Here is a 16,831-nt window from a genome sequence, read left to right as displayed (position 1 = left end):
ATAAAGAATACTTTTTGTAGTTTGACTAATAGGCTCTGTTCACACAGTGGATTTTGAGGGGCGGATCTCGCGGCAGAACTTTTCCTGCCGTCAGCAGAAAAATGATTCCCTCTGATTGTCTTCAATGGGATCCGCCCCAAGATTAAGCGCCAAACTCCCATTGAAATGAATAGGCGGCAGAAATTTGAGGCAGATTGCTCCGCAAATTTCATCCGTGTAAATATACCCTTATCAATTCTCAACATAGGCAGGCTACGATGTGACTGGTCAGTTGGATACATCTACTCATTTTCAGAATTACTTTCTCAAACGGCTGAATTTTACCTTGCTGGACCACTTGCGAGCTTCATCGTGGAGCTGTCTTGCAGCCACCATTATTGGCTGATTCACCACCTCGCCCACCATCTGCTCAGGGAACTCCTCGTCCTTCTCCTCAGGAGGTGGTGGTCTGGGAGGTGGAACCTCACCCTCAGGAAGTGGGGGCTTTGGAGGTGCTGCGTCATCAGTCAACTGAAAAAAAAAAAAAATACAAGGTTAAGTAACGGGAAATACGGGATGATCCATTGGTATGTCCATCTTAAATGTATGGCATATACAAGACCCCAGTGGCACGGGCGCTTGATAGAGTACCGCAAGCTCCTTCATTTTGTTGACCATATTCATGGGAGGATCCTGGTGGTGCCCTCTCCTAGTTTGGTCTCCAGTTCTCCGGTTAGATTAGGACTTCTTAATAATAAATATCTATCTAGATATATATTTATATTGTAGGCCTGTGGCAGGGAAAGCATTGGAAGGGGTGTAGCTCTCACTGGTTAGGCTAGATCAGGAATCCAGGAAAGTGGAGTTTCTCAACAAAACTTATTTTACTGAGGCTTTTTGTTAACTCTGCTTTCCGGGCAGACTTACTGGATTTCTATGGAATGGCAGGTAGGACTGGTAGAGGGACTTGCCATTTCCTCCCAGCACCAATATGGGGTTTCCTCTAGACCAGGTCAGTACAAGTGGGTTTGCTGGGTTATTTAGGGCTGCAGTAAATGCAATTCAGAGTCAGAGCCTGGAAATCCACACAAGGATAGTGTGAAAAGCCGGATCCAGGGAACACCGGGACAGATGTACTAATGTGTTTGCAGCTTGAATGTGTCATAAGTTGCGTCAGATTCTGGCGCATCTTGGTGCAGTTTGGGGTATTTCTTGTTAAACTAAATATCTGCACCCCACCAGAAACTTTTTAAAATTCTTCTGAAAAGGGGCATGGCTTAGTGGAAAGGGGGCGTGACTTAAGACGCACCAAAAAGGACTGGCATAAAATTCTTCCGCAAACTCAGCCAAATTAAAGGTGGCATAAGAAGAAGAGCAGCGTCTAGAAGGTCAAGTAAGATTTGCCAAATTTATCATACAGCATTCACCGCTGTGTTGAATTTGATGCATCTTCTGACTTCTTGTCTAAGTTTACACGGTCTAAATCTCAGCCTGTATTAGTAGATCTGCTCCACTTTATTCCTGATTTACCATAGGTGAGGAATGCTGGAGGTTTATTTGGTGCCCAGACGGGCAAGGTGTTTGTCAAGACACAATTCCACTTTTACAAACGGACATGAATGTTGCAAAGGGCTCTAAATTCTCGGACTAAATTCTTGGTTATTAAGTATGTCACACATCAGATTAGACACTATGAACGAGATTCGTTATAAAAGTCTTAAATGGAGACATTAAAACTGGACCAGGCAGAAGATGCACTAAATTTATGACCGTGGCGCATGCGTTGTCATAGATTTGGCACATCTTGCTGGACACTTTTCGATTCCTTACGCCACCTCTTGGTTACTTTACACCAATATTTTGTTCGAAAAGGGTCTAGTGAGGCCAAAAAACAGTCTAAAACATAATAAATCTGGCGCAAGGCATATACGCATTTTTTGGGTGCAAATTGAGCCAAAATTTTGGTGCATTTAGCTTACTAAATCTCCCTCTATTTTGAGATAAATGCACCAAATAAAAGCGCAAATACAATTATAAATAAGGGTCATTGTTTGTACACCAGGATCAAACCTTCATACAGACGGATTGTCAATGTTTTCTCCATAAGAAAGAATTAAGACCCCATAAATACTCCTCAAATATCAAGAAATCATCGTAATATTGACAATAAGCTGATCTGACACCGTGACGAATGAAAAGGTTGTCTCAAAGCGTACATTGAGCACCATCATATAGAAATGATTTACATTCTGTATCGTAGTGCACAGCTGCATTCACAGCTCTGCAGGCTTCAGAGCTGAAACATCCGAGATATATACAGTGAAGGAAATAAGCATTTGATCCCTTGCTGATTTTGTAAGTTTGCCCACTGTCAAAGACATGAACAGTCTAGAATTTTTAGGCTAGGTTAATTTTACCAGTGAGAGATAGATTATATAAAAAAGAAAATCACATAGTCAAAATGATATATATTTATTTGCATTGTGCACAGAGAAATAAGTATTTGATCCCCTACCAACCATTAAGAGTTCAGCCTCCTCCAGACCAGTTACACGCTCCAAATCAACTTGGTGCCTGCATTAAAGACAGCTCTTACATGGTCACCTGTATAAAAGACTCCTGTCCACAGACTCAATGAATCAGTCTGACTCTAACCTCTACAACATGGGCAAGACCAAAGAGCTTTCCAAGGATGTCAGGGACAAGATCATAGACCTGCACAAGGCTGGAATGGGCTACAAAACCATAAGTAAGACGCTGGGTGAGAAGGAGACAACTGTTGGTGCAATAGTAAGAAAATGGAAGACATACAAAATGACTGTCAATCGACATCGATCTGGGGCTCCATGCAAAATCTCACCTCGTGGGGTATCCTTGATCCTGAGGAAGGTGAGAACTCAGCCGAAAACTACACGGGGGGAACTTGTTAATGATCTCAAGGCAGCTGGGACCACAGTCACCAAGAAAACCATTGGTAACACATTACGCCGTAATGGATTAAAATCCTGCAGTGCCCGCAAGGTCCCCCTGCTCAAGAAGGCACATGTACAGGCCCGTCTGAAGTTTGCAAATGAACATCTGGATGATTCTGAGAGTGATTGGGAGAAGGTGCTGTGGTCAGATGAGACTAAATTTGAGCTCTTTAGCTTTAACTCAACTCACCATGTTTGGAGGAAGAGAAATGCTGCCTATGACCCAAAGAACACCGTCCCCACTGTCAAGCATGGAGGTGGAAACATTATGTTTTGGGGGTGTTTCTCTGCTAAGGGCACAGGACTACTTCACCGCATCAATGGGAGAATGGATGGAGCCATGTACCGTCAAATCCTGAGTGACAACCTCCTTCCCTCCACCAGGACATTAAAAATGGCTCGTGGCAGGGTCTTCCAGCACGACAATGACCCGAAACATACAGCCAAGGCAACAAAGGAGTGGCTCAAAAAGAAGCACATTAAGGTCATGGAGTGGCCTAGCCAGTCTACAGACCTTAATCCCATCGAAAACTTATGGAGGGAGCTGAAGATCCGAGTTGCCAAGCGACAGCCTCGAAATCTTAATGATTTACAGATGATCTGCAAAGAGGAGTGGGCCAAAATTCCATCTAACATGTGTGCAAACCTCATCATCAACTACAAAAAACGTCTGACTGCTGTGCTTGCCAACAAGGGTTTTGCCACCAAGTATTAAGTCTGGTTTGCCAAAGGGATCAAATACTTATTTCTCTGTGCACAATGCAAATAAATATATATAATTTTGACAATGTGATTTTCTGTTTTTTTTTTATATAATCTATCTCTCACTGGTAAAATTAACCTAGCCTAAAAATTCTAGACTGTTCATGTTTTGACAATGGGCAAACTTACAAAATCAGCAAGGGATCAAATACTTATTTCCTTCACTGTATATATATATATATATATATTATATACACATATACACATTTATGTAATCACATTAAAAATATATATATATATGCCCCTTACCCTCAGGTGTTCCAGGTCAGGTGGAGGTGGTGGGAATTCGGGCTCTGGTGGTTTGAACGCTTCCCTCACCTTGGCAACCGCTGCCAAAATCCTGTAACCGGAGTCTAGGAAGCCTTTTTGTAAAGCTGATAACAAAACAGACTTTTATTTAAAAGTTTTATACACCAGGCCCATAAAACTCATCACATTTAAAAAAGAATTCCAAGGGAAAATTTTTATTTAGGCCGTAGGATATAAAAGTGCTCCCAAAAGTTGACTGAAGTTTGTGACATTTATTCTCTCACAGTAGACCACTAAATCATCATTAATCCCTTTATCACCTTAGATTGAACTTAAAGTGACCCTCTAGAAAAAAAAGCTGAAAATTATACTTTTACCCCAAAAAGTTATACTTCGCTGGTCCACACCGTTCTAAAAATCCATGAGGGTCTTCATACAGGCAGCTCCTCAATGGCGACGGTTGCCAGGAGCCACCTAGGAACCAGTGTAGGAAAAACTCTGTGTAGGCCTGTATGAAGCACCCCACTGATTTCCAGAACGGCAGAGCACAGAAAAGAATAACTTTGGGAGTGGAATGATCGAGATTTATCCGGCCAAAAGTGTCATTTTTTGTGGGGTTTTTTTTCTCCTAAGGGTCACCCAAATCTTAAAACCACCACTATGTACCAGGGCATGGCGATATTATATTGACAACGAATTCCAGCACTATGTGGGCGCTACATGGCAGTATTATGTGGGCTCTTTAAAAGTGTTCTATAGGATTAGAAGAACGTGGCTGCTTTCTTAAAAAACAGGGTTATTCTCAATTTAGACATTTATGGCATATCCACGGATAACCACCCCTATAAATTGAAAGGGGGTCTCTTAATCCCCCATTCGCCTGGTGAGTCGTCTATTTCCCATATAAATGACTTGCTTTCTTTATCCAGTGCAGACTTGGCAGCAAAAGGTAGTGTGAAAGGAAATGTATTTTTCCAAAGTGTTTTATACCTACTGTATACCTTATATCCTTATATGTTTGTACAAGTTAGTTATATTAGAAGGTAGGTGCTCTGGGACTTTAAAGGCATAGTGCCGTGTGCAAAACACTACACAGAAAATAATAGGGAAGATGACGGAACGGCCCCTCTAAGAGCCAAATGAGTTGTGGAACTATATCTAAACTTTCGGACTCATTTGTTATTGTCATTTTGTTATTGTCGGACTATAAATATACGTGCTGATAAGAATAAAGTAGAAGCATTTTCATACAGTAACGTGTCTGTGTTTTTGCTACTCAGAGCTGCTCGTATTCATAAATTGATTTTTAAAAGCCAATTTGGAGCTGGATGGAACTCAAGGCGTAGTGGGATGCTAAATTGCACTCACAGTAGTCTTACTTCTTTGTTCTTACATTTTAAAGCAATGACAATAACCGTAAACATGACCTAACATCTGCCACATATAGATCGATTTTAAGTCGCCTAAAAGACAAGTTTTGTTCACTTTAAATCCAAACTTCTAATTATTTACCTGGGTCGGAGATGTTGCCAGCTACCGCTTTGGCCTCTAGGACCATAGGAGAAATGGTTTTACTCAGCTCATCGGATGCGCTTTTCACTGCCTCACGGAATTTCGGATCCTCTGAGTTCTCCACTTCCTTTTTGGCTACCAATAAAATGCGGTTTGCGCGGCGGGCAATACTGGTGGCTCCAGCAACTAACATCTGGGGCTGCATATTAGCCATGGCCACTTTGCATTTGTCAATATCTTTTTTGATGGCTTCCTCTGATGCGTCCAACAGGGATCTTGTGTCAATAGCTGCATCGACCAGACCTGTTACATGAAAGTAAATGTGTGGGGGGGGGGGGGGATACAAAGGATGAATATTACATTACAATATAGAGAAAATGCAACAATGTATAAAATTAACTCACTACCTAAACTAGTCATAATGCAGATTATGTAAAAACAAACCCGTCATCTTCTCTACGTTATCAATCCACTGGTTCTTCATGGTTTCAAAATGCTCGTGGGCGGCCTGGTTCCCGGGATTACATAACAGGATGCGAGCTGCAGACACCACCTATACGAAATCCAAACAACTTCAAATAAAAACAGGAATCATTTCCAACACCTGTATACTGGATAAGTTACCCAATTTTCTAGCATCTCCAGACATAAATGGTTAAAATTCAGAGGACCAGTATTGGATACTTCGATAACATTCAAGTAGAAGAAACCGCGATCACATGACAACGCAAACGTGTAAACCTCATAATAATCCCTTACGCACTGCATTCTGGGAAACTTTCTACGTCAGATTATTCAACAGTACCGGGTGTACATGTGACAGACATCATGATCAGCAGAGTTTGATCTGTATAGACACTGATCCAGCAGGGTCTGCTGGGTGATGTGAGCTCTAAATTCAGTAATTCACATGCCTTTTCTTTAGGTGAAAGGAAGAGATCTGACTCAGGATCAATAGAATATAAATAATCTGCAAACTTTTTTAATAATGATATGTATCGAATATCTATAATGGAGTTCAACAACACGTTAATATAGAGCGTTTCACTAGCCGACCAAGCTCTCCCTTGATTATTAATAGGTTTTATTTTTAACAAGGGGGAGTCGGGGTGTTCGTCAGACAAAAAGAACTGTCTAATATTCTGTTTTACAAAAACACTTTGTACATCATTACAGAAAAAAAAAATACAAAAAAAAAAATTGTAAAAATTCTTCAGGTCAAGATTTTCAAAAATAAATAATGTGAAATGTTTTTTAAGCCAAACCTGTGGTGTAAGTTCCCTGCCGGTCTTCACTGCTGCCTGTATTCCTTCCACGGTAGCTTTATTAGCAGCTCCCACGGCTGCCGCTTTCTCAGCGGTGGCGCCCAGACGTGCTGAGTGGCTCTCAAAGTTAGCAGCTCTCTCCTCAAAGACCTGCATCCAAGATTAAAAACAAATAAACAGAAAAAAAAAAAGTATATAAATTATTTATCTTAAGTCTTCCAGACACAGACAGGGTGGGAGAAGTTACAACTGACCTCATCTCTGTTGGGTGCATCCAGTGGTGAGGTGGCAGCCACGGCTAGGAGTTTTATGGGAGTGGTAGTATCACTGAAAACATCAGACACCTCCTGTGTCATTGCCTCCTGCATCTTCGACTTCAGATCCTTTAAAAAAGGAAAAAAATATTATAGTAAATCACCTAATTGCCTATCAACAATAGTTAAGAAAAAACAAAAAAAAGTGTGGGTCAGCCAAAATAAAAAACAGGGCAGCTATTAAAAAGGGATTATCTGGGACTATTAAAGATCAGCAGCAGGGCAGGGGATGGTATAAAGTAATAATTTATCATATACTTACCCCATGAAGTGCCCCCCTGCTGCTCCCATCCCGGAAGCTCCTGCAGTAGTTACGTACCAATGAATGGCACAAAACCTCTGCAGGAGCTTCCGGCAGCAGAGTGGCGGTGAACAGGACCTTAGCACTTGAGTGACGGGAGGGGGTGAGTATCTGCTAGATTATTTTAAACCATCCGTTGCCCTGCTGCAGATTGTTTAAACGTCCCGGATAAAGCTTTAAGCACAATTACCTTTAATGCCTCCTGGAGTTGAGCAGCTACAGCACGAGCCTGGGGTGTATCTCCTTCACCATGTGCGGCCAACTCAGCGAGCTGCCCTGCCAGCTGTTCCACACGGTCACATTTGGCCATCATCTCTTGGCGGAAAGGCGCCATCATGGAGTTAGCTAGGCGTCGGCCTTCAGCTACAAGACCACGAATGGCAGCTTGACCTTTAAATAAAATAGAAACACAAAAAAAATAAAACAATGTAGCAAAGTATAATTGTTATTAGAGGCTTAGCAGGAAGTTACGCGGGTGGTAGATTTAGTTTGCCGTTTGGTAAGTCCGTATGCTTGGCGCCCCATGCAATCATCAATTGCTACAGTATGGTCTCTGGTAGGAGACCGTCAGTTCTGCCAGGGAAATCTCAGCTCACGCCTCTGCTCTACCTACTCAGGTGTATTACCACAGTAAGGGCTTCTCCACAAGTAACGGAATTGCTGCGTATTTTCTGTCTGGAATGGTGGATGGAAAATATGCAGCGGAATACAGCAGCAGCAAAGTCGGTGTGATTGAGCAAACGTCATCCACACGCTGCGTAAAATTTCAGTCCTGAAATGAACCTGCGGTACGTATTTTTTCGGACCGCAGCATGTCAATTCCTGCTGCGGAAAAGTGGACTGAATTGCTGCGATTTTCAGAGGTGATGTCACCATCTCCCAGACTTGAAAAAAACGCAGCAAAACACGCACCATTTTCTGCAGTAAAAAAAATGCAGGAAATGGTGCGGTTTTTCCGCAGCGGATTGTCTGCTGGTTTAAGCAGAAATTCCGTTACTGTGGACAAGCCCTAAGAATTCGGATGGGAGCGTGGTGGATTTCATGAATGCATGTTCAGAATTTAAGAAACCCACTAGAGTACATACATTTGGGATGTAGGTAGGAAGTTTATTCATTTAACTTACCGACACCGCGGTCATCCACTGAAGGATTATCAATCCAGCGCTGCGCCTGCTCTACTTTCCCTTCCATGTTTACGGCGGCTTTCACTGGACGGCTGTTGCCTACAGCACGGTTCACTTTAGTTTGCAGGTTCTGCAATGAAGTTGCAATTTGCTTGGCCAGTGCACGTGCTTCAGGGGTGTTTCCTTTTCCCCTAGTTTAAAAAAAGAAAGCAAATATTAATATTTTTCATCGACCCATTTATTTCTAGTATTTTATATATATTTGCAATCATAACACTCCTAACAGTCCCTGTCGCATTTAGGACTCACAATCTAAGGGCTTATTCACACGACAGGGATAACTGGCCATCACACAGCTGCATTAAAATCAACGCACGTCTATAGGGGTATTCGCATGGCCGTTTTTGATCGTGTCCTGTATTTGCCCATTTTCCCGGATCCCTCAATAGACCCAAGTCTATGAGGGATCCGGGAAAAAGGGACCTGTACAGATGCAAATCTGCCGTGAAAAACTGCTGTTTTTCACTAAAAATTTGAAACCCGTTTGTGTGAATACGGCCTTATTCCCAAACCAGAGACACACAAACTCGCATTTGATGCAATTTCATAGGAACACAATTGACAGAGTTCTTGAAGTGTAGTAGGAAACCCACACAATATAGTAGTTTAGGAATCCGCTAGGCGGAGTATATCCTCAGCTACCACTTAGTTACTAATACTTACTGTTGACGGAGGTCAGACAACTTGGCAGTAAGAGCGGCTATCTCTCCCAAGGAACGTAGGATGTCCTCTCGATCTTTGGGATCCTCACACAGTTCAGCAATCCTTTTAGCTTCTACCAGAATGGCTCGAATGTTCTCCTCTCCTTCTGGACCACCATTAGGATCTGCAAGCCAGCTCTGTAAGAAGCAAAAATATGCATTTCAGTAAAGAAATAAAGTCATCTCTTTATAGTGAACCTCAATTTTTTTAAACATTTTTTGTTAGATCAGTGTTTATTTAAAGAATTTTCAAAAGGTTATGCAATAGGCTATCTAGACAGAAATAAGTCAATAAATAAGTACATGGAGAAAAAGAACATAATCGATTTCTAATTACCGACTCCATAGTTATTGGACGGTAACAACTGAATTCTGGTCTGCGGTAGTAATAAAGGAACGTCAGCCATAACTGCATTATGGTTAAATTGACTTTCTGAAGAACAGATTGACCTGGTCTGCTAATCATAACACGACAAAGACAACGAACGACAGCCAGACATAGGAGAGAACACATTCAAAGAGGGGGGGGGGGGGGGGGGGGGAGACGAATATGAAAAAAATATTCAAAAAAAGCCTGTGAACCTCCATTTTTTATAGAAAATCTGCCAAAGTAGTAAATTTAACGGATGATTTCTTCACTACTAAATAAGTAACAGAGTTTAATTAAAGGTTCTGCATGAAAAAAAAATATTAAGTTAAAACGTACCTGACTTTTCAAAATACTTGAGGAATAACACAATTTCTTGTATACGTAATTTTTTAGCAGTTTTCTCCTCTGCGGGCTGTATCTCTAATTCTCAGTGTTCTCTAAACTAGTGGGCAAAGCCTAACAGCTATCATGTGTTCTATACACTGCACACATAGGGGAGGAGAAACCTGAACTATATCACATATATAGAAGTTGCAGCAGCATGGAGGAGATTATACAGCAGTAATGAGAACACTTACCAGGAATCTGTAGCATGTCTGTCTGGGCCTCTCACTCTGCTCCCCCTCCCCTTTCTATAGACTTATGGGCAGTGTGTCGGTGTCTCCCTCTCCTCCCTCCTGCTCACCCTTAATAGTCAAATTTAGTCTAATAGTGTATTTAAGTCAAATACAAAGTTGATATATATCAAGTATACTATTCGATTAGTTTAAGTTGTTTGAAAAGTTAATGTCCATTTAAACATCAGCTTCTAGACTATATAAAAAGGCTTCGGTCACATCTGCGTTAGGGCTCCGTTCTGACGTAGCTTTCCGTCGGAACGGAGCCCTGACACAAACTGAAACCAAAAGGTTTCCGTTTCCATCACCAGTGATTTCAATGGTGACGGATCTGGTGCCTATGGTTTCACTTTGTCTCCGTTGTGCAAGGCTTCCGTCGTTTTGACAGGATGAATACCGTAGTCGACAGTCAGGGCTCCATTCCGACGGAACGGAGCCCTGACGCAGATGTGAACGAAGCCTTAGTTCAAGTAAAGCTGGCCATAGAAGTTTCAATGCAACAATTGAGCTGAGAATTGGGCTGAGCATGGCCGGCTATAGATGATTAGACAAAATTGATAATCCTGAAACCATATAAAGGTAATGAGCATTTTATTTCAGACAAATGGGAAAAACAGACCCAGTTATATTTATTGGACCTCTCACAGTTTTTAGACGTTAGGTAGGGCACATGGGTGCCATTATTTTTAGTCTCACCTGGGCAGCATCAATCTTCTTTCCAATGGCCTGTTTGGAGTTTGTAAGAGCTTCCAATTTACGGGCAGCATTCTCTACTTTGGCTGTTAGGAGATCTAATCCTTGAGCTACTTGTTGTGCTTTCTGCATTGCAATAGGTGTAGCTCCTTGTCCTCTGCATAACACAGGCGATAAGTAGAAAGAAAAATGAAAAATAAAAACATATCAAGACTGCTGCATATCGCGGTTAAAAAAAAACAAACACACCCTCAAAAAAGCCCTATAAGCCACAGATCTATATAAAAAAAGATTGCTAGATAGGATACACAACCGTCAGGGGAAAAAAAAAGCAAGATTAAACGTTTTTTAAACACAAATATGCTAAATATACTAGTTATAGGTTATCATACTCTAGATTAAACAACGCTAGATTGATCTATATTTCAATATACTTTTTGCCTAACAATTTATATAAATAACAACCTATTTATTATTGCAATATATTATTATCTATTCCCTTCAGACTCCCATTAAACTCCTAATAGAAGAAAGATGTGTATATATATATATATATATATATATATATATATATATACACACACACACACACACACACACACACACACACACACACACACACATATACACATACATACATATATATACACATACATACACATATATATATATACACATACATACACACATATATATATATACACATATACATATAAAAATCAATGAACATCTCCCCAAAATTCTTTTAAAAATCTGGATTCTCGGTTCTCCGTATGCAATGAAAATTCCTATGTTAACCCCATTTAGGAGGACTGAAATGTGAGCGGACGTGTGGCCCGCTTCTCCTCCTCCACCTGAACGGCTTGGCAATTCTCACCGACCCTGCCAAGGCTATGTGGGTGGACTTGCGGCGCCCGGATGACAGATGGAATGGGCTTTAGGACCGCACGGGGTGGTTTCTGTGCTGCTCAGGCGGAATGGATGCAATGGGACAGGAAAATGTATACAATACGTACTTCAGCAATACAGCGAATGCCGCCATGTACTGAACTGGAGGGAAGCAGCGCGACATTAAGAGGATAAGGAGGGAGAATATAATTTCTCTCTCATCAGCAATCCCTTGCTTTTGATACTTACCCTGTAATATATAATTCTTCTGTCCCAGGGTTACCAATAATGCCTCCCAAGGCGGGCAAGAAAAAAGGGGAAGACCATTTAGTTGGTCACCCAACATAGAATAAAATTAATCAGGGGTGCAATGGGGATACAATTTCCATGAAAGATTGATAAATACATATACTCGCCCACTATAGACCAACGGCGCGTGGTGAGGAATAGAGAATCTTTAATAATATGCAACATTACAACATCGCTGGAAGATTTAACATTGCACCAGGAGATCCAGGTACATAATAATATTCCCCAACCCTCTGATAACTCACCTCCCAAGCAATACTAGAAGATCTCAAACCTTGAAATATACATTAAAAGACTAGACGCATCTATTGCGGATCTGAAGACACAGCCGGGAGGTCTACAATCCGATACGAATATTATTAAACATTAATATCATTATCAGTAGAGGTATCCGACAGGTCATCAGTATGAAGAAACCGTCTGTGCCCGGACAACCCCTTTAATATTGCATTGTAGTACATTAAACGTAAGACCACGTAATCGTTACGTAGGACAAGGATCCTGGGTGTGGACAATTTAGATGTCTTCTCAGATACCTTCACATTCCTGAGAAATTCTGTACACTTTTTCAGGACTATAATTCAATGTGTAAAGGATCTGCCAGGCACAACTTCTGTGTATACGCCCATAGGTAATCAGTCTGCACCTGAGTCTGTGTCTCTGGGACTGACTCCGTCTTCCACCACTCAGGATGGCAGGCTTAGGAGTGGGAGAGCCTATCACAGCCTGGCCAGACGGAGCTAGCTCCCGCCCTCTGTCTATTTATACCTGCCTTTCCTGTTCCTCCTTTGCTTGTGATTCTTCTCGTGTGGTTTCCTGGCCCAGCTACAGCTTCTAACTATTTGATCCTGCTCCATACTGACCCTAGCTTACGGACTACTCTCCTGCTCTGCGTTTGGTACCTCGTTCACTCCTGGTTTGACTCGGCTCGTTCACCACTCTTGTTGCTCACGGTGTTGCCGTGGGCAACTGCCCCATTTCCCTTAGCTTTGTGTACCCTTGTCTGTTTGTCTCGTGCGCTTACTGAGCGTAGGGACCGCCGCCCAGTTGTACCCTGTCGCCTAGGGCGGGTCGTTGCAAGTAGGCAGGGACAGAGTGTCGGGTAGATTAGGGCTCACTTGTCCGTTTCCCTACCCCCAAACATTACACAATGTTTAGTAAATTCTTTAAAACAATTACCTTGCTCTCAGATCGGCAACTTGGTCAGTCATTTGGCCTAGAGTCTTACAGGTCCCCAAGATATCCTTCCTCTCCTTCCCGGCACACAGCTCCCCAACCTTCCCAGCCTCATCTATAATCTGGCGCACAGCTTGTTCTCCAGCATCACCTGCAAAGATACAACTGGACATTAGAGCAATGGCGGCAACAAATATAGGAAAATCTTAAAGGGAACCGGTCACCAGCATTTCACCTATTAAACCAGCAATACCTGGAGGTAGTGGGTGAAAAATCATGTTTATGTAACCTATAATTGTCGTCTTAGTCAGCTATGTGGCTTTAGTATTCAGTTTTTTAGTGTTCCCGCACCGTATGCTAATGAGCATAAAAGAGTCAAATCTTCATTTGAAGAGAGTCTTATCTTCATTCCTCAAATCTTTCCGAGTTTACCCCGCCTCCTTACTTTTGATTGACAGCTCCTTGCCTTCCCCCAGCACACAAAATCCGGCGCTTGTGCATTGATGTCCTCTTCTGGTGTGTGCGCACAAAGGGACACCGGATTATTATGATAAAAGGCGCAAAATGTTTGCAGACCGATATTTACAGTCGGAGGAGGAGTTTAGGAAAGGGGATAACCGCAATGAACATTTTGTAGCAGCGGCCAGTGAGGGAGAAGTAAAGTTCAATAGGTGAAATGCTGGTGACAGGTTCCCTTTAAGTCTCCAGAGAACCAAAATTAAACCATACACCACAAATAAATATAAAATGTGAATGGTTGCTAACTTATCAACAAACTCTATAATACAAGCGAATATAAGAAACTTTGTAATACACTGTATTTTGTTTGAGAAAAACACCTCTCTCTACACTTATCAGGGTGTAAGGAGTACAAGAAAACAACCAAGCAATCCCATGCATTGTTGAATCTGAAGGATATGATTCGGGACCCTTCATGACGGAAGGGATTTTGAATACATGTAACTAGATCATGATTTCTTTATGGTATTCTGCATCCTTAACGGGTTTTTTTTCCAGGATCCATTTAGATACATAAACATTTGCTTATGAGAAAGCTGGAACCTGTAACTCTGATTTAACTCATGATCACAAATTAATCACCCCAAACCCTTCTACTAAGGCTTCATGCACATGGCCATATTACTGCTTTGGACAATCAAGCCGCATGGAGTCGTAATACGGCACCCGTAGAAGTTCTAAACTACACCTCTATATGCCTTGGATTTCATAAAGAGAGATACGGAGGCTTTTTCTCTCGGATCTAAATCAGCATACTCCATCGGATATCATGTTACGGAGCTAATACAGTGCCGTATAGAGGCACCATCAAGCAAACGTAGTCCCTACAGCTCTTTAGTATGGAGCCATAGGGACTCTGGGTGTCACCACACAGGCTCCATCGTGTGAATGACCTGGAGCCCACTCTGGGCATTTATTCACCAAGTTATATGGATAATATCCACCATACTGTGATTGGTTGAGTGTTGAAAAAAAATGTCTGGGGTTCATCAAGGGTCATCCAAAAATCTGACGTTCTATAACATGGCACATAAGTCTTGAGAGTGCCAAGTTTTCCCACTTTTAAAACTTTAAATAGTAGTCCAGATCTAAATCCTATTTAAATACTCTCTGGGACTTGCATCAATTTAAAAACCATTTGACCAATTCTTCTCATTAAGCATAAGACAATAAAAAACTAAAAAGATAAAAAAAATAAAGATAAAATAATTTAAAAACAGTGGTGCCAACTTCTAAAAACCAAATATAACTAGCCCATTAATAACGATGTGGCAGGTGTGACTGATTTGCATTGCTGTATACTGTATGCGAAATTTGCTTCGTTATTTTATTGCAATCTACTTATGGTTTATATCTTCAAATAGATGTAAACGTTCACAGAGAAAGTCGGTCATTTGAAATGTTACTCTTACCTGGAGGAGCGTTCGGGTCCCTCAGCCAACCCTTAGCCTGGTTCATTTTAGAATCAATCAGTGCCAGCGCTCTCTTCATGGCTTCTGTGTCCTATTCATTTATAAAAACGGGACATCATTATATATATATATATATATATATATATATATATATATATATTTATTTATGCAGCAATCCGTACATCAAGAGCACAAGCTTTCCACAGCAGTGTTGTTACGTCTTTTCTTTCTATTCATATCACTACTGTGATTAATGCCGGTAGATTGTTTTTTGTTGTTGTATTAAAAAAATCTTATGTTGAAACTTTTTATATTAAAAAACACTTATGGCATAGGTTGTGCCAATTATAGGCTATGGACACGTTTGTGTATACAGTAAACGTATGACCGTGTGAGCATAGCCTAATTTGTAAGGAATATGGGTCAAACGTACGTATAACCTTTCCGATAGCCAGCAGAGTTGTAAAAATGGTTTTCAAAGGTAAACACACTAAGCGTTTTTTTAGAAAAAGGAATACCCCTTTAAATAATACTTAAGATCCTTACATTATTGAAAAGGGGTTATCTCACAAAGTCAACCCCTGTCCATATGCCCTAATATGGAATATGGATGTCATAGAAGGGGGACCCCTATTTTGGAGGTCCCTCTATGAGCAAGACAGTAAGCCGCTCTAGTGGACTCCAGCCGTCTATGTATTACGACCATCAGAATGTTCGACTACATTTTCTGGCTGGCAGCAGTTTCACAATTCTAATTGTTGTGGGTGTTGTAAACCAGACCCGCAGCGATCCGATGGCTGCTTTCTAAAAGGGGTGGTCTCTGATGAGACAACCCCTTTTAATTAACATATATCTAAAAAAAAAAATCACCTGAGACCAGTAAATAAAATCACACACACATTTGTCAAACAAAAAAATTACTGTGTGGTCTAGGACATAAATAAGTTATCCCCCAACTCTTTCAAAGAAGTTACTATAAAACCATGCACAAAAAAATCATCAACACTCAAAACAAGCGTAAACCATTTTAAAGACATATTGGAATAACATTTTAGATCAACATTAGTTTTGTGCGAGGAGTCCGACAGTTTATAATCCCGTCAGCTAATAGAAAGTCTTTCCTGGAAGCAGAAAGTGTGTAGTGTCTATGGAGGATTACACAAAAATCAAGTATGAAGAGCTTCCATGTTTCTGCAGATTTCATTTCACAAGCACACCGCCCCAACAAAATCCACGAAATGGCAGAAAAAAAAAACAAAAACATTTCACCAATTAAGTCCAAACTTAAAAAAACGAATTATTGATAACCTTGGGATATTCAAAAAACACAAAGCTATGCATAAAGTTATACATTAACCTCATAGAATTTCAGGTCAGAGCAAAATGACCACATCAAATAATGGCTAGATATAAAAAACACACACAAAGCCATTAGAAAATATAGAACGCACTGCACGCTCATGTTAACAGGCCATGCTGCTCCTGCAGACGTCTTACCTTCTACACCCCAGAACATAAAAAAATAAAAAAAAGAGAGAGACAATGTGAAACACAGAGATCCTACTGTGAGATGCTGGGATTTTGGAAAATTCGATAAAACAAAATCAA

General features: G+C 41.0%; 1 protein-coding gene across 1 annotated transcript in view; it reads right to left on the bottom strand.

Annotated features, from left to right (window-relative positions):
* Positions 1-16,831, bottom strand: part of VCL (vinculin) — an 80,109-nt gene that overhangs the window by 15,874 nt on the left and 47,404 nt on the right. Inside the window, exons 7-18 of the mRNA XM_075841849.1 lie at positions 15,224-15,314; positions 13,296-13,443; positions 10,923-11,076; positions 9,202-9,377; positions 8,479-8,669; positions 7,545-7,744; positions 6,994-7,122; positions 6,740-6,889; positions 5,919-6,027; positions 5,475-5,777; positions 3,963-4,087; positions 325-510 (exon numbers count right to left, since the gene is read on the bottom strand). Of these exons, the coding sequence (XP_075697964.1) occupies positions 325-510; positions 3,963-4,087; positions 5,475-5,777; positions 5,919-6,027; positions 6,740-6,889; positions 6,994-7,122; positions 7,545-7,744; positions 8,479-8,669; positions 9,202-9,377; positions 10,923-11,076; positions 13,296-13,443; positions 15,224-15,314 (1,962 nt within the window). The remainder of the gene's footprint in view (positions 1-324; positions 511-3,962; positions 4,088-5,474; positions 5,778-5,918; positions 6,028-6,739; positions 6,890-6,993; positions 7,123-7,544; positions 7,745-8,478; positions 8,670-9,201; positions 9,378-10,922; positions 11,077-13,295; positions 13,444-15,223; positions 15,315-16,831) is intronic.

The sequence above is a fragment of the Rhinoderma darwinii genome, chromosome 11 (genome assembly GCF_050947455.1).
Source record: "Rhinoderma darwinii isolate aRhiDar2 chromosome 11, aRhiDar2.hap1, whole genome shotgun sequence".
Lineage (NCBI taxonomy): Eukaryota > Metazoa > Chordata > Amphibia > Anura > Rhinodermatidae > Rhinoderma > Rhinoderma darwinii.
This window is presented reverse-complemented; position numbering and strand designations above follow the sequence as displayed.